Below are 25,058 nucleotides of genomic sequence, written 5' to 3' on the forward strand. Positions count from 1 at the left end.
CCTTTCCCAGACCAATTATCCATCATCCTCACTAGGACCCCAGGGTTTTAGATTTGGGTCCTGGATTTAGGTGACCTAGTTCCTAGGAACTGCTCTCTCCATACTTTATGGAACTCCTAGATGTCTGGTGTGGTTTCAATATGGTCCCCCCCGACACACATACACATTTACGCATATGTTAATAGTATTAATAGAAAACAAAATCCAACTATGGGGTTTCCAAGTGGAGCCTTTGGAAAGTGATTAGGTCTAAATAAACTCATTAAGGTGGAGCCCGATGACTGAATTCTTCTTTTTTTTGGATTGAACCCAGGGCCTCAGGCATGCTAGGCAAGCACTCTACCACTGAGCCACATCTCCAGCCCCCACCCTGTGACTGAATACTGATGGCTTCATAAAAAAGAGGGAATGTCAGCAGACACACAGGCATGGACACGTGTGCTCTCTGTATCTTGCCATGTGATGTCATGGGTCACCTCAGGACTCTGCCAGCACAAAAGGCCATCACCAGAATTGAGCCAAGCCAGCACCGTGCCTGTGAATCTCCAAAACTGCAAGCTAAATAAATCTCTTCTTTATTAAGTCACCTCAGGTCTCACATTGTCATTCTTATGAGGACTTGGGAACTGAGCATGGGCATTCTTAAAAGATGACTAGGACAATATCCCAGCTCAGGGTTAGTTCATTTCACAGATGAATCATCTCACCACTTCCTCTCCCCACTCCCAGGATGGAGGAAGATGCTCCCCCACGAAGAGACAGCGTCCCAAATGCCTCCCCAATCCGCGCTCTCAGGCAGCCCCGGGCAATTGCTGGACATCGATGTATCAGATAGAAACTGTTAACCATTTCCTCCCACGACAGTGTGCCCAAAGAAACTGGGGAGAAAATTATGAACTAGAAAAACCCAAGTTGTGTGTTTGCATGTGTGTTCATAATCGCAGGCCCTTTGAGAACGACTTTTAGTATTCAAGAGCCTCACCAAGTCACCTCTGCAGCAACCGCAGAATGTGCCTATTCCAAAGAAGTCACCTGGGTTGAGTGGAATGTGGATCTGGGTATCACAGAACTCTGCATGCTAAATGTGCTTCAGTCTTGGGGTTTTTTTCTTAATATGCATATTTTTTAAATTGTCAATAGACTTTTATTTTATTTATTTATATGCGGTGCTGAGGAAAGAACCCAGGGTCTCACATGTGCTAGGCAAGCACTCTACCCCTGAGCCCCAGCCCCAGCCTTTAGTCTTGTTTTTGAGCAATTTACTCCACCTTTTCTGAGCTTGTCTGCAAACATGACTAACGTTTCCTTATGGGGTCATTTTAGCAAATACTGTATCCCCTCCCCGCCAGAGGACCTTCGGCAGGTAAACAAGAGCAGCTGCTGTCCCTGCACATGTTATTACTATCACTGTGGTACTCTCCCATATTTATCTTGGGCTTTTCCATAGAGAAGTAAATTACTGCTCATGTCCGGAGACAGTAAAAGGAAATGTGGAGGCGCTAGGCTCCGAGTCTCCTGCCTCCATCCTGTTCCTTCTCCAGAACCAGCTCCGGGCCATATGCCCACAGGAGCCTCTCTGAGTTCCCTGGTGGAGGCTTCATATTAGTGAATTCTAGTAGAATTCTGTTTGTTCCACAGAAACTTTGTCAACTCAGGGATTTTCAATCAATTCAGGATCAGAGTTTCTCCTACACCCTCACCCACTACCCCAAAGGTATTTGAGGATAGACATAACAGGCATTGAGGGCCTCAAGCAAGAAATGGCTCTTGAAGGCCCTGACTAGATGTCCTCTTCCCTCTTCCCCCTTCAATGCCCACCCATGGTCAGACATATAGCAGGTGCTTCAGAAGTGGGTGGGTGGATGGGTGGATGCATGGATGGATGGACAGGTGGATGGATGGATGCATGGATGGATACATGGATGGATGATGGATGGATGGATAGATGGATGGATGAACAGGTGGATGGATGGATGAACAAGAGAGAGGGACAATGAGAAAGCAGTTCCCTGGTAGAGGATATGTCTGTCCTTCCTCCTGAGTACAGTGTGAACCTCCTCCTTCCACTGCTAGTGAAGCTCAGGAGTCTCTGTCCCTCGAGTTCCCTATGCCCCATTAAGCACCACCCAGTGTAGCTGGAACATTTGCCTGAGGAAGGTACAAGCTGAGCTTCCCATATGACTGTCACCACCAGGATCGGCAAGTGATATTTGCTACCCACTCAGCCCAGGACAGCTGCCCAGAGAGGCCAGATCCAAGGGCACTGTGGATGCATCTGACTCCCAGTACACAATCTGTAAGTAAAAGTTGCTTTCCTCTGACTCCCGGGGCTCCCAGATTGCCCCTGGGGAGAGAACTCCCTGCATGGCTGGGGCAGTAGCTGGGGTGCAGTCTTACAGAGCTGTGGGTGCAACAGGACCTGGAGGGTTCATGAGCTTGCGAATCTTATTGCAGATGAACCCCTGACCTTTAAATAGGGGGCCAGTAAAGAACAAAAGAAGCCCCACCCTCTGGAGGCAGTAGACCTGGGCTGGAATCCCAGCTCGCACATTGGCCCATGTCAACCTTGCATAGGCCCCTTGACCTCCCTGGGGTCACTTTTTTGCAGGGGCTGCGTGTGAGGATGGAATGGAGCCACCCCGTGGTTCAGGGTACGTGCCTTTAATGAAGAGAAGGTTAAAGGAAAGGGAGGCACCAGAGGTGGGTGAAGGCGGGGGCTGCTCTGAGCTGGAGGAGCTCAGAGGAAACAGAGAGGGCTGGAGCCACAGGGGAGGGAGGCAAGGACCGCTGGCTGCCTGCAGCTGAGGCAGCAAGGGAGCTGGATGGACACCAGGTCCCCTGCTCTTGACTGGCCTCCCACACCATGGGCAGGGGAGCCCAGCCCTCTCCAGACACAAAGGGCTGAGAAGGGCCCAGGAAGGAATGGTTTGGCCAACAGAGTTAGGAGGGTGATGCAATTTGGCTGTATGTCACACACGCTGAGGACATATTATACACAGAGCTATTCCAACTAGAATCCAAAGAAGTCTGCAAGCCCAGCAAGGGCTCCTTGTCCCTAGCACCTACATTTCCCTGAACACCTGCTGTTCACACCTCAAGCCTCGCACAGGTCCACGCGACAGGTGTACAGGAGACCTCTGGTCTCCACGAGGGAGGGTCAGGCAGTTGTCTGTGATGACACTGGAGAGCAAGCCAGAGTCGGGCTTCAAGTACCAGTCTGTCCACAAAGCCCAAGCTGTACCCCGGGAGTCACCACTGAAGCTGATCCTATGGACCCTGGAGGGAAGGGCAGAGCAGCAGGGGCCTTTTGGGATGACAGGCCCTGATGGGCTGTGTGGCCTAGCTGGATGACGACGGTGCTGTGTCTCTTTGTCTAGGATGGCATACCCTGTTCTGTCTCTCTGGCTGCTGGTGACCAGGCTGGGTCCTCATGCCTATGGCCAAAGTGCACCTGCCCGGGAAAATCATACAACCCCAGTGGACAGGCCAACCTCCTCCCCCTTCCTGGACAATTCCCACTTTGCCTTCAGCCTGTACCAACAGTTGGTGGCCCCAGCCCCAGACAGGAATGTGCTCTTCTCCCCACTGAGCCTCTCCGTTCCCCTCACGCTGCTAGCCCTCCAGGCCAAGCCAAAAGCCCGCCCCCAGATTTTGCAAGATCTGGGGTTTCATCTCGCTGAGCTCCCAGAAAGCAGGATGCATGAACACCCCAGTCAGCTCCTGGAAGCCCTCCTGTCACCCCCGGGGGCATGCCGGATAGATACCGGCAGCATGCTCTTTCTGGGTCAGGGTCGAAACCCAAGGCGGAAGTTTGCCCAAAGAGCCAGGAGTCTGTACCGCACAGAGATCCTCGCCACGTCCTTCAAGAACTACCGGGTAGCCAGGCATCAGATGGACCTGGCCATGGAGAAGAAGACGGGGGGCAAAATCAAGACCTTTTCTGAGGGGATGAAGATGCACTCGGTTTTGATTCTGGCAAATTATATATTCTTTAAAGGTAAGTAGCCCTCTCGTGACCTCCCTGCAGGTTATTGCAAAGTTAAGCCCTGTCCTGTCCAAGGTGGAAATGTCCCCTGCCCCTGCCTGGAGCTGCTGTTCCTCTGACTTCAGCCTCCCTCCTCCGGGGTCTTTTCTGCATAGCAACGACCCCCTCTTCCCTCCCTGTCCTAAGCAGAGCTTTAGAAAGGGACACCTTCCCGCGGGACCAACTGCATCATCTGTAGGGCTGAGTGACAAATGAATATGAGGGACCCTTTATTCCAAAGGCATCTGTCAAGATGGTGACCGCTACATGGTGCACTGCCTGTAGGGTTCTGTGGACAGACTTGGAGCCGGCCCAGCTCACAGGAGCCAGTGCCCCCAGCCACCCAGACAAGTCTCGCTTCTGAGACGACAACCGCCCTGTAGAATCCTGTGATCAGACTGCCTCTCGCCAACCACCAAAGAAACCACTCCTCGAGCCAGGGAACCTCGTCCCCCACACCCACCTTGCTGGCTGCATGGGCTGTTTTCCCGACCGCCCCCCAGGGGCTGAGTGGCTCTCCTGGCCCTCCCTTGCCCTCTGGCTCAGTGCACCTGCCCGTCACAGTGCATTGCTGGCTCTGCTGAGAGTCCCCCCAGCCTCCCCCTCCTCTCGGTCGGCAGTCTCCTCAGGTGAACTGAGCCAAAGCTGCAGCCTCTGACCCTCCCACACACTGAAGACCCCCAACTCTCTACACCCAGACCCCCATCCCCACCAACCATCTGGTCACCTCCTTCTGAGAGCAGCACCTCAAGTGTGGCATGCTCTAAACAGAAAGCACATCTTGCCATCACCTCCTCCGCCCTTTAAGTCCCCCTCTTCCTTTCCTCCAAATCTCAGTAAATGGCCCCAACTCCTGCCCCAAGCCAGGACCCTGAGGTCCCCTCACAGGGTCTCTCTTCTCTCCTGCACGATGTACCTGAGCCGCCACCGCATGCTGTGGACTTTCCCTCTCTGTGGCTCTTCAACCGGACCGTGGCCCCCTCCGTGGCCGCTGTTCTCTCTCAGGTCACTCTGCCGTCCACTCAAATCATTGCAATGGCTTCCTAACGGGTCCTCTGTATCCTTGGCTTTCCTGCCCACGGACTCCCCGATCCAGTGTCCACCCTGGAAAGGTCATCCTTCTAGAAGCCAAATCTGACCTTGAGCTTCACTGGCTAATCCTTTCAGTGCCCAGCCCAGTTGGGACCCTCAGGATGATGCCTCATGCCTGCAGGAGGGACAGTCCCCAGGTGACCTTCCCCAGGCTAGGGAGAATGGCACCCCCCCCCCCCCCCCCCGGCAAAGAGCACCATCTCTCTTGCTTGAGGGTCTTTTTGTGGCCACCCGTTACTGCCGCCTCCCGGCCTCTTCCTGCCAGTAGGCACACCCTTCAGGACCCAGCCTGGGAGCCACTGCCCCTAGGGAAGGATCCTGGACAGCTTTAGGGACTGACTGCCAACTTTAGGAACAAACCAGCCGCATCAGAGTGGGGCTCTCACTTAACAATGCTCACTTCCTGAAATTCCCAATTGACTGGGCATCCCATATGTGATCTGGTGACCCTTCCCATCACCACCAAAGTGGGGGGTGTTGTTTGAGCTTTGAGTATGAAGACTTTGAGGTCTGAGCAACTGCTGTGTGCCAGGAGTCGCACCCAGGACTTTGCTTTCACAAGTGTCCTTTAAGGAAGCTACACCACCCCCAGTTGTCTCTCCCTGGCCTCACCTCCCACACCCTCTCTCACTCCTTCTGCTCCATGACAGGACCACTCCTCCCACTGGGCCTTTAAACAGGTAATTTCCTTCCTTGGGGGTTCTTGCCCAGGTACTCCATGGCTCAGTCCCTCGGCCTCTTAAGTCTTCACTCCATGCCACACTCTCAGGAAAGCTGTGTGTGCAATTGTAACTGTCCTTCCCTGACATCTCGGGTTTCCCCTGACTTTATTTCTCTCCTTAGCGCACATCACCATCAGGCACACTTATTTTCCTATTCGTCTTGTTCCTTGTATCTCCTGGGGTGTAAGATCCACGAGGACAGGGGCCTCTCCTGTGTGCCTGTATCTTCTGGCTCATAGCAGCTCCTCCCAAAGTGTCTCCAAATGATTGGCATCATGCCCGTGGACACTGCCGGTCCCCTCTGACACCCACATGCTCCCTCATCAGGGAAATGGAAGTACCGCTTTGACCCGAAGGACACTAGGATCATGCCCTTCTCGGTGAGCAAGGAGCTCAGCGTCCCGGTGCCCATGATGCAGAGGCTGGGCTGGTTCCAGCTGCAGTACTTCCGCCACCTCCACAGCCACGCCCTCCAGGTGCCCTGCGTCTGCAACACCACTGCTCTCTTCATTCTTCCTGAGAAGGGGACGGTCGCCCAGGTGGAGGAGGCGCTGATGAAGGACAACTTGGACAAGTGGACTGAGCCCTTCCCACTGAAGTAAGTCCCCAGATGTGTCCGCCCCCCAGTAGCACAGGGCTCTCCCGAGAGCCACCGCCAACGCTCTGCAGCGGGGAGTGAGGCCCTGCTGCTCTTGGGGCCATGACATGAGGGTTTGGAACTAGGTCACACCCTGATTGTCACACAGGACTCAGCCCTCCACTTCTCTGAGAGAAGGGAACAGGGCTTCAAAATCATCACCATCCACGTCATTGCATGTCGCCACCTGACGCCTCCCTTCAGATTACAGATCACCTGGGCATTTGGAAGCCACGAGAACCTGTGAAGAAATGAGGGATGTTTCACTTAGCGCTTCCCAGACAGGATTTGCACATAGAACCCAGACAGCCACAGTCCCGTGGAGCCCACAGCCTGTGGCTGCCAAGGGTCTTCCCTCCTGGCTCAGCTGCTTCATCTACTGGGTATCAGTGTCACACCCCACTCCCAGTTAGGACAGCCAAATGCGTCCCCAGTCACTGCAGACTGGCATCATCTGGGAGTCCAAGTGGCTCTTGTTCTAGACCATGAATCATGCCGGTCAGTGGTTCTGGAAGGTGGGGCCTGGGCACCGCTGCAGCCTCGAGTCTTCATTCACCTCCAGATACCCCACAGGTCCCAGGGTGAGCCCCACTGAGCTCCTCCCGGCAGGGCCTTCTCATCCCCAAGGCCCTTCCCCTGGAGATAGCAACACAGCTCCTTATACATGGTCCCCCAGGACACCCCTGGGTTGTCAGGAGGCTCCAGCTAGCTGAGGCTGCCTGGGGGTCACAGTGGGGGGAGGAGACACACTTTCTTGGGGCTGAAGCAGAGACACTAAAGCTGGGAAGACACATTCTCAGCGCACAGTCATCCCGGAGCATGCGCACAGGGCCGCCCTCTGACCGCCACGCAGGGACAGTCCCCACGGGGGCTAGTTTTTGTTTTCTGATTTTTATGGTTTTCTTCCTCCCTCCCAACCTTATTGCTGTCATTGAAAAACAACAGTTGTCTACAGTTGCGGAGGCCACCATGTCTCAAGGTACGGGGACATGGTGAACCCTTTAGGACAACCCAGCTCATTAGCAGATCCATCACCTCACACGGGTGCCTTTCTTGGTGTGTCTGGTGAGACCACGTAAGAGCTGCTCTCGGCCAAGTTCAAGCAGGCAGCGCAGTATGAGCCCCTCCCCTCACCAGGCTGCACAAGAGAAATCCAGAACCGTTCATTCTGCCCGTCTGGCACTTGGCCCAACCTCTCCCATCCCCCTCCCAGCCCAGGCCACCACCCCTGGGCTCTCAGCTTCTGTGAGAGTGACTTCTCCACCTGTGAGCGAGATCGCCTCCCCTCCCCTGGTTTTGACGCGCAGGCGTGGAAAGGTGAACGTGGGAGGCGGCGGGAAGGTGGGACTCAGCCCTGCCCCAGCACACAGGGCCCCCAGGGTTGGGCCTTCACAGGAAGGAAGTGGGATGAATCTCGTTCCACTGGAGCCCGGGGGGCCACAGCCAGCTGCAGGCTCCAGAAATACCCGTGGCTTTGGGGTCAATGCCAGCTTTTTAGAAACCGTGTGACTCTGGGCCAACTCTGAACTTCTTCAACCACCCCCATTTTCTCATTTGTGAAATGGATACTCTGGGCACCTAGCCCCAGGAGCACCAGGAGGATAAAATGGAATCCTCTGGAGGCTGCCTGGCCTGGACCCGGTGGTTCCAGGCTCACGGTAAACGTGGCTGAAACGAGTCTTTCTCTACTATTCTGAAGTGAGGTTGCGGGCGGGGGACAGTGTATTGAAGGATGTTGTTTAAGTTTGGTTTTCTTTTCTCATTCTCCCGAGTAGCAGGAGGAAGTTGTATTTTCCCAAATTATCCCTGAGTGGGAATTATGACCTGGACAAGCTGGTGCTCTCACCCAGCGGCCTGAATATGTTTGGTTACGGCATAGGCCTCTCGGGAATCTCTGTGCAAACCATCCCCATAAAGGTCTCTAAGGTAAGTTAAAGCCTGGAGTCCAGGGTTTTTACACCAGTGCGCAGGTTTGCCTGCTTCCTTGTTCACTGAGCAGCACCCGTGGGGCTCCCAGGGCTGTTCTGGCTCCCAGTGAGGTTGGAGGCGGAAATGGAGAACCGCAGCACCCAGTGGTGTTGAGGATGGCTGTTCCTCGGAGAGGGCTGAACCTGGGGAGGAGGGTGCTCCTGAGCTCACCACCTGCTCTGTTGGGAGAAGGAGCTCTGGGGGCCTCAAAGCCGGATGTGTGTTTGCAATGCTGACACCTCCTAGGGTCGGGGGTTGCCCTGGTGGTTACGTAAACATGGGGAGAGGGAGTTACGCAAGGAGGGTCCGGCTGCAGAAGGAGGTTACATACGGATGTGCGGTGGGGATGGGCATCGTTACACCGAGAAGGGGCAGCAGAGTGAGATCCCCAGAGTTGGGGTCCTGAGGATACAACACCTCTGTGGGACGCTCCAAGGAACAGGAAGAGGAAATGCCCAGAAATACTGGCTAACCTTGGGAAAACGACGTTGGGGAGAAGAGGGATGAGCCCATGGGGCATGGGAAGGGCTGTGGGTGCAGCTCCTAGAACCAGTTACTAAAGGATCCTGATCACCAGACTAGTGCTCTGAGGTCACTCAGTGAGGGGGGAGGGGGCCACAGGGGCTCGAGCAGCAAGTAGCTGGCTGGATCTGCGCATTAGGGAGCCCTGGCCCATGCAAGTGGGCGGCTGCAGAGCTTCCTGGAGGCCTGGAGATGGTAGACAGGACAGACCAGGTCGTGCCTCTAGTCTTCTGGGCCCAGCTCAGAGTGAGGGTCAGGGTGGTGCCTCCTGGGGGAAGGGGCTATTCCTGCTCAGGTTGACACTGTGAACCTTGGTCCCCAAAGGCCGTGCACAGGGTGGAGCTGATCATGGATGAGGAAGGGACAGATGAGGAAAACGTCGCCAGCTTCAGGTACTTTCCCAAGCACCAGATCCCGGCCGTTCACTTCAACAAGCCCTTCCTGGTGCTCGTCTATCAGGAAGGCAGCCACAACCTTCTCTTCATGGGGAAAGTGATAAACCCCAACGCACCCTAGAGTCAGGCGACAGGAGGGCCTGCCTGCTCCTCCTCCCACCCAGCCCCCGTCTTCCCATGGCTCCAAGAGAAAATGGAAAACCAGCCCCGGGTTCATTGGCACAAACGCACGACTATGGTCCCATCTTCTGGGCATTTGCACAAATCCCCCCGAGTGATTGTCCTCATTTCACAGACTAGCAAACCAAGGTCCAGGGCACAACTTTGTACACCCCAAGGCCAAATTCCCAGGCCCAACACCCACCTTCCTGTGAGGATCGTAGACCCGGTCCCTCTCCTGGCCTCTCCCTAGCTTCATTTCCTCTGCTGATTACTGGACTTTCCTTCATTTCCGATTTCCTCCAACCCTCACCACCTGGAGTACAGCGAAGCTGTGTTTCTCTGTTGAATTGGTTAAATAAACTGGCAAATGACAACCTTGCAGGTGGTGTTCTGGTGTTACTGGGAAGGCTGTCTCCCTGGAAGGACCTGGAGGTGGTTGCTGGGAGTGGCCTGGGAACACATTTGTGAGACCCAGAGAGGCAGGACCATCCTTGTCATTGCTGCCTGTGGCATCTGACAGCTCCAGGAATCCGCTGAGCCCCTCTCCTTCATAAGTGACTGAGAAGGAGAGCATGCCTGGGACTTCCCGGGGCCTCTCTGATGAGAGCTGCACAACGCTGTGTCACATTGGAAGGCCATCTGCCTGTCTCAGCTTGGCTCCTGCAAGGGACGACCCAGCACAAACACTCCCTGAGCCCATCCAACTCATTCTCCCCAAGAGGAACCCTCTTTCCTGAGAGGACAGTGCAGGGCAGGCAGACCGTCCACCAGAGTCTCCATCTGGCCTTCTGTCCTCCATAAGTCACTGGATTCAGTGGCCATCGGGTACCAACTGCATGCAAGGTTGCAGGAGACCAAGACCGTCATCTCCAAGACGCAGGTGTGAGTGACACCCTGCCAACCCGCGGCCACCCTGGGTGCAGGGGCAAATGTTCACCGTGTGATACATTCTCTTGCTCTACACATGGGAACCCTGTTTTAATTGGCAGGTGTGTCCCATGGAGCTTTAAGCAGAGTGGGCGAGCAGCCCGACACTGGCGGAGTCGGCCTCACTGCGGGAGGGGAGGAAGGATGCGGCTCAAATGATGCCAAGGGGCAGGTGCGGCCAGTCAAGGGGAACCCTTCGAGCCTGGACTGCCATGGCGGTCTCTCCACAGACACCGTCCTGTAAGCCACCTCTACACTCTCAGCTGTTCCACTGTGACCTCAGCCTCCTCTCTTTCCAGCCCATTCCTCTCACAGCCAACTCCAGTGATCCTTCAATCCCACTGGGATACACGACCCAGGGACTCATCTGGTTGTCCCTTTGCTCTCTGCCCTCGGGTCCTCACTTAGTCCAGGATCAATCCCATCCTGAGATCCTCTGTTCTTCTCTGGTTTTCTCGAAATCACTCGGCAAAGCCTCCAGACCCTCTCCCTATTCCAAGCTCCAGCCATTGGATGTGGCTAGTGAATCGCACACACTAACTGCTCCCTCTCACCTCAAGATCCCTAATCTCAGAGACAGCCGGGGTCCCGGAGGGCAGCGACTCTGCAGCCCTCTCATGCCCCACTGTCCTGGGCCTCTGCCTCCCAGTCCTGGGGTCCCAAATCCCTCTCAGCTGATGACCTCACGCCTCTTGCACTGGCAAAATACAGGGGTTCCCCTGCCGGCCCACCCACCACCACTCAGGGCCCTGCTGTCCCTCCGGGTGCACAGGTGGCCTGCCCTGTCCTCCCTGAGGCCAGCCCATCAGGACTGCGTTCATCTCGCTCATCAGACACTGCCCAGCTCTCCCCTCCTCTCCTCTCCCCCCACCCACATCTTCCCCGGCTCTGGGCTTTTCCTATCAGGATATGAATACACTATTGTGGCTTTCTTATTAAAACAGAGATCGACGGACAGGTAAATTCATAGATGACAGATGGACAGATACATAGATGGATAGACAGATAATCATTTTCCCTTCCAGCTAACACACCACTGCTTGAGAAAGTTATAGATTGTTTTTTAATCCAAATTAGGGTACCTGGCCACCCCAGTCTTCCTGAGACTACAAGGGTCCCAAGACATAGGAAGTCACAAGATGCAGACTTCCTTGCTAGAATTAAGGACGTTTCCAGATCACAGGTTGTTCAACCCATAAAATCCTCTTTGGGGCCAGGGGTGCAGCTCAGTGGTAGAACACTTATCTAACAGGCACAAGGGCCTGAGTTCAAGCCCCAGCACTAAAAAAAAAAGAGAAAAAAAGAAAAGAAAAATCTCTTTTCATTGTTTTGAACATACTCCTCCATAGGGTTCCCTCCCTGTCCCCAAAATGATAAACTGGACTTCACTAAACTAAAATGTTTATGTCAGAGCCAGGCTGTATGAACAAACAGACTCCATTTTACCCTGAGACTCCACATCATGTAAGAAATGCTTCTCCCATGGGAAAGCCCCACCTCTGCACCCACTAATAGTCACCTAGCGTGACATACTTGGCAACTCAAAATAGCAATTCTTACACAACGTAAAATTGTTCTCTTTGGCTTCCATTTTTCTTGGGCAGTGTACCTTGTCAGAGATTGATTGTCTAGATGTTAGTAGCCATTCTCTAACTTGTGCTCAACTAGGGTCATTTTGACCCACTTTCCTTCTGCTGACTTGCTGCTATGCCAAACTGGAAAGTCCCGTGGGAAACACCAATGTACACATTGCATTGTCTCGCTAACTGCCCGATTCCGCTTCTGTACCTGCTTGCTTGCAGCTATGTCAACCCAGATGTGGTTTTTGCCTTTAAATATCCTAAAATGCTCAGTCTCGGGGCAGTCCCTGGCCGACCGGCTAAATAAAGACTCTTCCATTTGGACAAACTGGGACTTCGTGTGTTTTCTGAGCGACCTGCCCCACAACAATTACACTTCAAAGGATACTATTGGGAAGATGAAGGGACAAGCCATAGTTTCTTACAGAGTGAAACAGTCTTGTATCCATCAATAATCATCCTAGACTTACTCGTCCCGCTTGAAAACGTCACCCACACAAAAGCCCGTACCCCAATTTTTGCACCAGTTTTATTCATAATCACTAAAAACTGGGAGCAACCAAGATTTCCTTCAACAGGTGAATGGTTAAACAAATTGTGGTACATGCAAACAAAGAAATGTCATTCAGCAATCAAGTTAAAGTGATAAGAAAGGACCTGTGAGATCAGAGAGACACACAGGGGCCTTAAATACAAGGTGCTGAATGAAAGAAGCTAGTCTTAAAATTAGCATATTACAGTAACTCGGCCACATCCATGTTTGTAGCAGCTGAATTCACAATAGCTAAGCTATGAAGCCCATGTAGGTGCCCTTCCAACAGATGAATGGATAAAGAAAATGTGATATAATGAAGTATTAGTCAGCCAAGACGAAGAATGACCTTATGGCATCTGACAGTAAATGGATGGATCTGGAGACTATCGAGCTAAGTGAAGTAAGCCAATCCCAAAAAGCCAAAGCTCAAATGTTTCCCCTGATACACGAAAGCTAACACACAAGTGGCAAGGGAAGAACAGAAGTTCAATAGATCAGATAATGGGGAAAGGGGAGGAGGGATAGGAAGAGAAAGACAATGAATGAAACTGACATAACTTTCCCACGTCCTTAGATGAAATCGACACACTGAATCTCACCATCACGAACGTCCACAAGAATGGGATCTTAACTAGAAAAAGACCTTCTCCGTGCTTGTATAATTCTATCAAAATGGATTCTGCTGTCCTGGGTAGCTAAAAAGAACCAATACATTTTTAAAAATTAAAAAATAAAAAAAGAAGCTCATCTAAAAGGTCATGGGCTGTGCGATTCCAGCTGTGGGGCCTTCTGGAAAAGGGGAAACCACTGTGACAGCAAAAAGACCAGCCCTAGTCAGGAGTGCCCAGGGCGGAGGGAAGGGCCGGATAAGGGAACGCAGGGGCAGGACGTATTCTGCACCATGAGGTAAGGTGGTTCGTGACTCTAGCCTTTGTCAAACCTGTAAAACTTTACAGCACAGAATATGAATCTGAAAATAGACAAGCAAAAACAAAATCATTTAGGAGCTGGGGGATCTCAGGATGGAAAGTAAAGTGTGGCAAACAACCCCATCGTATTACAAAAGTATGAAGCGACTTCACTGAGGGGTAGGGTTGCTGACCTAGAACCCCTGGGAGTGAGCGAGTGTGCAAGGCCAGAGGTAAGCAGGTGGCCGCTGAGCAGTGCCTTCTAGTCACTACAGCTGTTCCCCACAGCGGGACAGTTGACCATGTAGATTCCACTGCACCTGTGTCCAGGAACTCAACAATTAGCCAAAGTACATGGAGTGGGGAGGGTGATTCTAGACAAGAAAGAGGAAACCAAGATGATCCGTGGTGTAGACTGGAGATTCCAGTGTGAACTTCAGCATTAATGTAGATAGAGATGATGGCCCAGGTAAATGCTTGTAGATATGTGTAGGGAAGCAAGTGTGTGTGCACGCATGTGCACAAATGAAGAGGGTCTATGGGCAAGGGTGCCTCAGTAGCAATGAGCACACACAGCACCAAGACCTTGCTCTCCAAGACCATTCTTCAACAAAAGCAACCAGGACTCCTTGGAGAAATCACCGATCCTAGGACCAGGGTGGGAAGTACCTAAGATGGCCCTGGAGCACCCTACATTGCTAGAAAATAATGAGCACTTTGCACCAGGGATTGAACACAGGGGCACTTCAGCACTGAGCCGCATCCCCAGCCCTTTTTTATATGTTATTTAGGAGACAGGGTCTCACTGAGTTGATCAGGGCCTTGCTAAGTTGCTGAGGCTGTCTTTGAACTCTCTCGATCCTCCTGCCCCAGCCTGCCAAGCCACTGGGATTACAGGTGTGCACCACTACACGGGCAACAAGGAAGTACTTTAAAAACTCTGTCCATGCTGGGATATGTCAGTGGAACAAACAGTCAACAGAAGGTGATCCTGGTGTCCAAAGTTGGATCAATTTGAACAAAAAATAAAGCAGTACTATAAATTAAAGTGGTGTGTACACACAGACACACACTAGATTATAATTCAAATGATTAAAAAATATCCACAAGTCCATACAGACATAAATCAATTATTGAATAAATAAAATGGGAAGAACAAAGAGACCCTTTTTGCAGAAGAATTTCAAATAATTTATGTAAATACTCAGCCTTTAGGAGGTGTAGCTTATTTCCCCATCCTTAAGCGTGGGCTATATAAACTGACATCATTCCAAAGGCACAGAATGGAAAAGGGGGAGGAAATAATAAATTTACAGTGAAGCAACTGGATAAACATCACCTTTGCCAAGGGATCAAGGTCAGCGTCAACAGTGATGAGTCAGGCTGACACTACCTGCCTTCTACTTGATGTGGTCAGGACAGTCTTGACCTCTGTGGTCACCCTCTGAAGAACCCACAACCTCAGCTGAATCAGGAGAAAAACACATAAATTCCAGCAGCCAGATGTCCTACAAAATATTTGACCACCTGGTAATAAAAAACAAGGACAGTCAGAGAAACTGTCCCTCCCAAGAGAACCTGGAGGTGACATAATGAATGACCGAGTGTAACTTGGAAATGGATAGGATGTCAAGGCAGAAAAAAGAACATTAGGTAAAAAGACTCACATGGAAATGTAAGTACCATCTTTAGTTAAGAATACTGTATTGATATTGGTTCAGTAATTGTAACAAATGTGTCATACAAAGTCAAGTGAGGTGTTAAGAATGTGGTAAACTGAGCCAAGAAAGTATGGGAACTTTCTGCGATATCTTTGCAATTTTCCTGTGCATCGAACACTTAAAACTCCACATGCACGTGTGTGTGTGCGCACATGCTATAAATAAGAAAAATATTTGTAAATCATATATCTGGTAAAGAATTTGAATCCAGAATACATAAGGAATTCTTACAACTTAATACTTAAACAAAGGAGTTAACCCATTTTCACAATGACAAAAGGCTTGAATGAGCATTCCCCAAAGAAGACAGGGAGATGGCTAAAAAGCATGTGAAAAGTTGCTTCATTTAGTTATTAGACGAGCGCAAATGAAAACCAACCCTGGAGTGGCTCTAATCAATGAAGCAGATAATATCGAGTGCTGACAAAGACAGAGAACATGGGACTCTCACACCTTGTGGGAGGCAGTACACAACGGTGTTGCCACTGTGTAAAGCAATTTGGCAGTCTCACTGAAAGTTGAGCATAAACTTACCACATGGCCCAGCGATTCTAGTCCTAGGAATCTACCAGAGAGAAACAAAAACTATGTCCACACAAAGCCAGACCTGCACACAAATGCAAGTTCATAAAAATAATACAAATTCACAAACTAAAATATGTGAACATAGGAATATAATGACATATAAATAATATAAATTCTTACAGAAATAATAGCCTCAAACTGGAAATAATGCAAATGTCCATCAACAGGTGAGCAGATCAATGAAATCCTATTCAATGGACTGCTCCTCAGCAATACAGAGGAATGATCTGCTGGAAACTGCTGATGCAACATGGATGCACCTTGGAAACTTACTCCAAGTGGAAGAAAGCCAGACCCGGAGCACACAGAGGAATTATCTGGAGAAGGCAAGTGTGTGGGGCCAGAAAGCAGATCAGCGGTGGCCTGCGGGTAGAGCTAGGAGTGACAATTGAGTACAAAAGATTGAGAAATGACCTAAACTGGATTACGGAGGGCACAACTCCACAACTGAAAACCACTGAATCATACACTGACCATTGTGTTTAGGTTACATCTCAATTAAACTGTCAAAAATTTTAGAGACACATCTAGTACTATGTTTAGCAGGAAATTTTGCTGTTTCTAATGCATATATTAGCATCTAAAAGTTTCAAAATCTTTGAGGTATCATAATTAAAATGTTAGAAAAAGAAGCTCAAGTCAGGAGGCACATGCCTGTGATCCCAGCTACTCAGGAGGCTGAGGCAGGAGGATCACTAGCCTGGGAAATTTAGTGAGACCCAGTCTCAAAGTAAACTTTTTAAAGGAATGAGGGGTGGATCAGTGGAAGAGCTCTTGCCTAGCATGTGTGAGGCCCTGAGTTCAATTTTCAGTACCACGAAGAACAAAGAGGAGAAAGAGGAGGAGGAGGGGGAGGAGGAAAAGGAAGAACCAACCACAACAATATAGTAGAAAGGAAACAGTAAACATAACAAATTAATGAAATAGAAAGCACACATAAAACAAGACAGATCAAGAAATCCAAAAGTCAGTTCTTTGAAAATATATTGAATGACTCCTTAATTGAATGTAATTTTGATGTCTCAGTGAGATTCATCAAGAAGAAAAATGAAGAAAAACACAAATAACAGGTCAGGAAGAATAAGGGGCCATTACTATGAATCCAGAACATGGTAAACAGGTAATAACAGGATGTAAAAACTTTGCATAAATAAACTTAAAAATCAGATGACATGGACAGATTTCTTTTAAAAAAATACTATTTAAAGACACAGCAGAAGCAGTTCAAGAGGCTGTGGCAAGAGAATCATGAGTTCAAAGACAGCCTCAGCAACTTTGCAAGGCCCTAAGCAACTCAGTGAGACCCTGTCTCTGTGAAAAAAAAATAATAATTTTTTTTAAAAGGGCTGGGCTGGGCTGGACTGAGCTGGGCTGGAGTCGTGGCTCAGTGGTAGAGAGCTTGCCTGGCATGTGTGAGGCCCTGGGTTCGATTCTTAGCACCACATATAAATAAATAAAAGATCCATTGACAACTAAAAAAATATTTTTAAAAAACTATTTTTAAAAAGGCTGGGCTAATGTTTTATGTGATACTAATTCACAATAAGGAGGAGGAAAACCAGAAATATTTTGGACTAGAGAGAGGGAAGTGAAGGGAAGAGAGGGAGCATGGGGTAGAAATAAATTTAACCAAGAAGGTGAAAGACCTATACACTGCAAACTATAAATTGATAAGAAAAAATTTAAATATCACAAATAAATGGAAAGATACCCCATGTGTATGGATTGAGTCATCATTGTTACATATAATACTCAAAACAATGTACAGATTAAATGCAATCTTTATCAAAATCTGAAAGGCATTTTTCATAGAAATAGAAAAAAATCCAAAATTCATGAAACCATAAAATACCTGGACTAGCCAAGGCAATTGTGAACACGAATAATAAAATTAGAGACATCAGATTGCCAGATTTCAAACTATATTACAAATCTATTATATTCAAAGCAGCATGGTACAGTCACACAGATCAATGGAACAGAATTAAGCCCTGAAATAAACCCACGTATTTATAGTTGACTAATTTTGAAGAAAGGTGCCAAGAATAGCAAAGGGAAAAGGACAATCTGATCAATAAATGGTGACAGAAACTGGATACCCATGTACAGAAGGATTAAACCCTTACTTCACACCATATACAAAGTCATCTCAAAGTGGATTAAACACTGAAGTGCAAGGTCTGAGGCGGTAAGATTACTAGAAGAAAACATAAAGGAAAACTACATGATATTGGTCTGGGCAATGATTTTTTATTTTTCAGATTTGATCTTAGAATCTCCCAAATAAATGGTAATATTTTTTCTCTTGTAAAATATTTTTTTAAAAAAGAAACACAGGCAATGAATTTATAAACAATAAATGGTATTGCATCAAGCTTAAAAGCTCTGGATCACAAAGGAAATGACAGGATGAAGAAACAACCTATGGATTTGGAGAAAATATCTACAAACTGTACAGGAGGATAGCAAGTTCCAGGAAAGCCTTAGCAACTCAGCAAGACTCCGTTTCAAAATTTTTTTAAATTGTCCAGGAATGTAGCTCAGTGACAGAGAGCTTGCCTTGCATGTGCAAGGCCCTTGATTTGACACCTAAAATTGAAAAACAAGAAAAAGTAAAAAATTAAAATTAGAAATAATTTTTACAAAGAATCTGAGTGTTGTGGTTGGGTGTGATTTGTCCCCCCCGATCCCATGGTGGGGGCGCTTGGCCCTCCGTGTGATGCTGTTGGGGCAATGGGACATCAAGAGGTGAGGTCCAGTGGAAGTTTCTTCAGCAGTTGGGGTGTGCCCTCAAACAGCTTAATGTGGCTCTTGTGGGACGCCATTTAGTCTCTAGTCCCCCCGGGCTTCCTGCCTTGCCATGCCCTCTCTCCTTTCTGTGTGCTCTCACCATTGTGACACCCCCACCAGGAGGTTCTCACCAGGGCCAAGCTGATGCCAGGGATGTGCCCTTCAGCCTCCAAAACTGTGAGCAAAATAGCCCTCTTTTTTGTTTTTATGAAGTCACCCAGTCTCAGGTATTTCAGGCCACCATCAACTTGTGCCGCCGCGGACTACCCCCAGATCAGTGGGGAGCATTTCCGTCCCCACTGCACACTCCAGCCAACCCCCTGATCTAGACCCTGGGGCCAGAATCTACCCTGCAGAGTTCCTTGGGATTAAGCTTGGAATCCCATAACCTCTGCCTCAAGGTGGCACTAAGCAGAGAAGCCTGGACAAAGATAGAACTCTGAGCACGGACTTTAGCTAGGGCCCCTGGGGTCAAATCCTGACTCTTGTACTCAGTTGTGTGACTTAAGCAAGTCATCTAACTTTTGTGGGCCACAGAATCCTGATCTGCCAAATGGAAGCAACAATAATCATCAACTTCCTTTGTTAAATACGCTTAAAATACCTCAGAGCCTCTCCTGTATTCTTTCCTCATATTTCCCGTGTAATCTTTACAACAATCCAAAGAGACTGTAGGTGCTACAGTGACCCTAGAACTCCAGGTCACAGAGCAAAGTGCGAGACCTGGATTCAAACCCAGAGCTCTTGCTTTTGACTCTTATGCTGTCCCCACGGGATTCTGACTGGATCAAATAGGTCAATACACACTCAACAGCAAGCAGGCACCTGGTAAGGACTTCAGCTCTCTTATGAGAGATGCTGTGCTCAGTGCTTTATATTCTGCTGGGAGACCAGAGTAGAGCAGGAACTGAAGGTGGGAAGGAAGAAGGTGACCCAGCTAATGAAGATGCCTTATCAGGAAAGTCCTGGGAGATAACACCAAATTAATGGCATCTCCAGGCTGTTTTTTTCTGCCTGTCCAAAAGGATGAAGGTGAGAGGGGATGGCAGTCCTACTTGGTTCAGGAACTGCCCCAAGCCTGTGCCTGAGGATAGGACAGGTGGATCCAGAGGTGAAGGCAGGTAGGAGAAGGATCCAAGAAGTTCTCTTGACACTCAAGATTGAAAAGGCAGGCCCTAGTATCAGTAACAAACAACCCAGGTTCAGCCTCAGAGGCCCAAGCTTTGAGAGAGATCTTGGAAGCCCTCTGGAGCACACCCAGCCTGCCCATCCCACCCCCAGCCTGGCTACCAGTTGGCATCCTTCTTTGCCAACATAGGTCATGATTCCCTGAATAAACAACCAGCCAGGGCTCTGGAAGGCCAGCCAAGACCCTTCCCTGGAAAATCTCATAACTGTTCTCTGGCTTGGCATGACCTGACCCATGCCAGGCAAGGCTTGGGCCATGTTTTCCTGGAGATGAGATTCCAAAGAGCACTGATTAGTTACATACCTGGTGTTTTCAGAAACCCTGAACAACCCTCTGGTTCCAGGTTCTGTGGTCAGCAGAGTTGGGACAGTGCAACTCAGAGAAGCACATCAATATTTGTGTCATCTCAGAGGAGACATGGTCATTCATGGAAGGCTCCAGCCACAAGTTCCTGCCAGGATTTGAGGTGACCCTCTGAAAGACCAGCAAATCATTCTCCAGTGAGACCCAGATGCAATAGTGTCCTTGGCTCAGCCCTTGAAAAGGACATCTGGGGCAGGTATAGCTCTGCCTGAGGGGCCAGCTGGTAACCTGGAAGCAGGTCTCACTCACTGAAGGTCACCAGCCAGCACCTGGTGGGCATAGACCAGTGACTCAAGGAACACGTGGTGGATGACCAAAGGTGTTTGTGAAGAATGTTCTTATATTTTAAAAGAAAATATTTTTCTATTTTAAGAGACTACGAAGTTACAATCAAAGAAAGTTCTTGTCTGGCACAGTCCCTGCAGGATCCAGTATTAAAATAATAATTTTAGCAATGGTTCTCTTGATTGATGCCTTAAGATGTGTCAGCTCCTATGCTGGGCCCTCAGTATCATCCAGCTCACTCCATGAGGCAGGGACTCTCATAGTTCTGAGGGAGGTGAGTGAATGCTCTCAGAGAAGAAAAGTAACAAGGCCAAAAACTCATACTGGCAGAGAAAGAGCCAGAATCCAACCCCATTTTTTTTAAGCTTTATGTTTGGAAATAATTCCTAACTTACAGAAAAGATGCAAGAACAAAAATAGTACAAACACCCATATGCCCTTCCTCTTGTCCCATAAACACTCCCCTCCCAACACACACACATATGTGCATATATATTTGCATCTTTTCATAATATGTTGAATAAATTTACATCATACTCCTTTACCCTTAAATACCTCAGTAAATAGCTCCCAAATTTTTAAGATATTATTTTTTCAGTAAAGCTACCAACTTCAGGAAATTTGTCATGAATACAATATTTTTATCTAATATACTATCCATATTCCAATTTTGTCAATTGTCTCAATATGTCTCCATAGCACAGTTCATGCTTCCTCTGTAAAGGGCTTAGGTTCTGCATTTCATAAGTCATCAAGGGTGATTTGCTGGACTTTCAGTGGATCTCCCCAATCCCTGGGAGGAGGTTCTTGACAAAGCCCTTTAAAAGGACCACCTCCTTCTCAGAAATCACAGCATCACAAATGTCGTGTCTCTTTAGTCTCCTCTAATAGGGGAACATATTGTTTTCTTTTATGATACTAACATTCTTTGTAGAGGAAGGAAAATTTTATTTTGAACTCATGCTTTCAGAGATTTAGCCCATGGTCAGCTGACTCCATTAATCTGGGCCCAAGGTGGGCAGAACATTATGGCAGAAGGGCATGGTAGAGGATTTCTGCTCAGTTCATGGCAGCCAGGAAGCAGAGAGAGAGAGAGAGAGAGGAGCCATATTCAAGATATAATCCCCCAGGGCGTGCTCCCAGTGAGCCACTTCCTCCAGGTATGCCTACAGTTACCACCCAGAAGTCCATTCAAACAATAAATCCATAAAGTGGATTAATCCACTGATGAGGTTACACGTCTCATAATCTAATCATTTACCTTCTGAAAATTTTTTCATTATCTAACACATGAGCTTTTGGGGGAACACCTCACATTCAAACCATAGCATTCCACCCTGGTCCCCCAAAACACATGCCCATCTTACGACACAAAAGGCATTCCATCTCCAAGAATCACCATAGTCTTAACAATCCCATTATTGCTCAAGTTTAAGTCCAAAGTATCATTTGAGACTCAAGACAAACCCTTGGCTGTGAACCCCTGTAAAAATTAAAAGCAAGTTACATACATCCAATATACAATGGCAAAGAGTAAACATTCCCATTTCAAAAGGGTGGAATATGGACAGAGATAGAAGGGGTAGGACTAAAACAAGACCCAAACCCAGGTGGGCAAACAAATGCAGTAGAATCACACCCAGCATCTGCAAAACATGGTGGTGAAATGCAATCCCCAAAAGGCATAGGCAGCCCTGGTCTGATGGCCTTTCCAGCTGCATCCCACATGGCCTCTCTCTGGGCCTGGCTCTACTCCCCTGCTGCAGGTTTCTTCAGCAGATGTCTCACCTTCCTGGCATCTCTTAAGCCCTGTGGTCTCCATTTCAGCTTTGGCTTCATTCTCACAGCTTCATGCATTGCTCCCTCGGGGGCCTCATGCAGGTACTGCAACCCTCGTGCACACTACCTGACCTTCTAGGCCTTCCTTTGGAATATTGGAGAGAGCTTCCATCACCCCATAACTCCAGCATCCTGCATTCCTGCAGAACCAGTGTCCTGTGAACAATGTCAAGGTCAGCCACCAAACTGCACACTAGACATACTACCTTGGACCATAGCTGCAACAGCCTCTGAGTGCCCAGGAAACTAAGCATCATGAGACAAATATTGGAAAACAACCTCCTGGGCACCTCTGCGCAAGCAGGGTACCCCCACTGTCTCTCCTCAAATGAATTTTCACATTTACACCCTTGAACCTGCAATGGGTATGATCTTACTTATTCTAGAGATTCCTTCAAGGCAACTTTCCTATTGGATCTGGGCAAAATGCTTAGCTTCTCTTTAATGGTGGTAATCTCTTTAGCAACAACATCCCTGGCCCCAGTTTTACATGCATTTTTCTGACCAAACTTTGAGTTTTTAAATCTTTCTTTTCTGCTGTCTGCTCCCAATTGCCACAGTAAATCTGTCTAAAAGCTGATAGCTACATCCATGCCATTGCCTGAGTGCTATTCTGCCTTGAATTTGTCTTTACCAGATTAATCCATTACCTTTAAACTTGGCCTCAACAAAGTCTCAGAACATGGACAAAATGTAGACAAGTTCTTTGTCAAAATGTATCACAAATGGCTACTTGTTCAACTCCCAACAAAGTCCCCATTCCCCAGTCTTTACTGTCCACATGCATATCAGCATTCTGGTCTTCTGAGCTTACACCAGAATCTCCCATTAAGCTCTGCATACAGCATTCTAAGTCTTCTCTAGCCTGCATCTCCAAATTGTTCCAAACTCTTCCTGCAAACCTGTACTAAAGTCTTTTGAACCACATGGTCAGGTATTGTCACAGCTACAAACCCGTGTCTTAGAACCAATTTCTGTGTTGTTCAGTTTTTCATTGATGTGACCAAAATATCTATCAAGAACAACTTAGAGGAGGAAAAGTTTACTTTGGGCTCATAGTTTCAGAGGTTCAGTCCATGGTCAACCAACTCCATTGTTCTGGGCCCCAGGTGAGGGAGAACTGGTGGAAAGGCATGAGAAATAAAGCTGCTCAGCTCATGGAAGCCAGGAATCAGATAGTGACGTGTGTTGTGTGTGTGTGTGTGTGTGTGTGTGTGTGTGTGTGGTGCTGGGGATTGAACCCAGGGCCTCGTGCATGCAAGGGAAGCATTACCAACTGAGCTATATCCCCAATCCGATAGTGACATTTTTAAAGAACACAATTTCTATTTTCATTAAATGGTGCCAACATACATTTGGAGAGAGATATATTTGAACTCTACTTCACACCATATTTAAAAATCGAGTCTAGATAAATTGAAATTTAAATCTATAATGCCTTTAAAAGAAAATATAAGAGAATCCTTCTCAATATTAAAGTAGGCAAATATTTATTAAATAGGACAAAAGTAGCATTAACTATAAAAGAAAAATGGATGAATTAGACTTCATTGAAGTTATGAACTATTTTTATCAAAATATTCCAGTAAGAGAGTGAAAAGATAAGCCACAAACTTAGAAAAGGTATTTTGCTTTCCACATACATTCCACAATAATATTTTGCTTTCCACATACATTCCACAATAATATTCATAACACCATTTTGGTCAATGGTAGATCATATATACAATAGTGGTCCCATAAGATTATATTGCCTAGGACATCACAGCTATCTACATTTGCATTAGTCATACTCTTATGTTCACATAACAATAAAGTCACTAACAACATATTTTGCAGAATGTTCCCCTTTCATGAGTGATGCCTATATCTCTATCTAGAAAAGGGTTGTTAAAGAACACCTCCAGTGGACAAGGGAAATTAGTAAAAGGTAACCAATCTCATTCGTCATCAAATAAACACAATCTGAAACTTTCATGTGATACCACTACACAGCAAAATGGCTAAATTGATAATATGGCAGCATTAGTTATCAGCAAGACTGTGAAGCAATTATATCTCTCACACCCTTTTGTTAGATACATAAATCTGTTTAATCATTTTGAAGAACCGGCAGCATTTGCTAAAGCAAACTATACAACCTAAAAATTTTATTTTGGTTCTCTGTTGCTATATAACAATGATTCCAAACTTCAGCAGCTTAAAGAACAATTTTGCTATTACTCATAATTTTTAGGTCAGGAATTTGGTACTGAGTGATTCTTCTGGACCACATGATATCAACCGGGACCACTCAAAAGTACTCAGTGGGGCTGTCGGGTCTGACTTCTCCAAGATGACTTCACTCCTCTGTGGCGCGTTGGCAGGAACCTGGAAGGTAAGACTCAGCTGCTCTCCTCTCCCTCTTCATGGTGTCCCCACTAGTCCTTCTAACAGAACCATTACATGGGTCACCTGGGATCAAAAGAAAGAGTTTCAAGAGACCAAGTCAGAAGCTTCAAGATTCTTATTAAGTAGCCTTTGAAATCCCAGAACATTACTCCTTCCACATTTGGGGGTGGGGGGAGTCCTGGGAATTGAACCCAGGGGTGTTTTACCACCGAGTCACATCCCCAGCTCTTTTATTTTTTATTTTGAGCCAGGGTCTCACTAAGTTCCTTAGGACCTTGCTCAGCCTCCCAAGTCAATGGGATTACAGGCCACTGTGTCTAGCATCCCACATTTTATTGATCAAAAAAGTTGCTAGGACACACCAAGATTTGTAAGGAGAGAAGAACAGACTCCATCTCTGGAGGAGGGTGTGACATACGGACA

The 25,058-nt window shown here is 48.0% G+C and overlaps 1 protein-coding gene across 1 annotated transcript; it reads left to right on the forward strand.

Moving 5' to 3' along the window:
* Positions 1–3,378: 3,378 nt before the first annotated feature.
* LOC143393544 (alpha-1-antitrypsin-like) lies at positions 3,379–6,722 on the forward strand. Its single transcript, XM_077109008.1, has 3 exons — positions 3,379–3,997; positions 6,166–6,436; positions 6,614–6,722. Exons 1-3 carry the CDS (start codon positions 3,379–3,381, stop codon positions 6,720–6,722), a joined length of 999 nt encoding a protein of 332 aa, XP_076965123.1.
* The last annotated feature ends 18,336 nt before the right edge of the window (positions 6,723–25,058 follow it).

Source organism: Callospermophilus lateralis, chromosome 3, assembly GCF_048772815.1.
Source record: "Callospermophilus lateralis isolate mCalLat2 chromosome 3, mCalLat2.hap1, whole genome shotgun sequence".
In the NCBI taxonomy this organism is placed as follows: Eukaryota; Metazoa; Chordata; class Mammalia; order Rodentia; family Sciuridae; genus Callospermophilus; species Callospermophilus lateralis.

What these genes read in the sequence shown, in the direction of transcription:
- LOC143393544 (XM_077109008.1), top strand. Translation starts at nt 3,379, where the DNA reads ATGGCATACCCTGTTCTGTCTCTCTGGCTGCTGGTGACCAGGCTGGGT. An exon ending in AAATTATATATTCTTTAAAG is followed by an intron (nt 3,998 to 6,165) that starts GTAAGTAGCCCT and finishes CTCCCTCATCAG; the next exon opens with GGAAATGGAAGTACCGCTTT. An exon ending in ACTGAGCCCTTCCCACTGAA is followed by an intron (nt 6,437 to 6,613) that starts GTAAGTCCCCAG and finishes CTCTGAGAGAAG; the next exon opens with GGAACAGGGCTTCAAAATCA.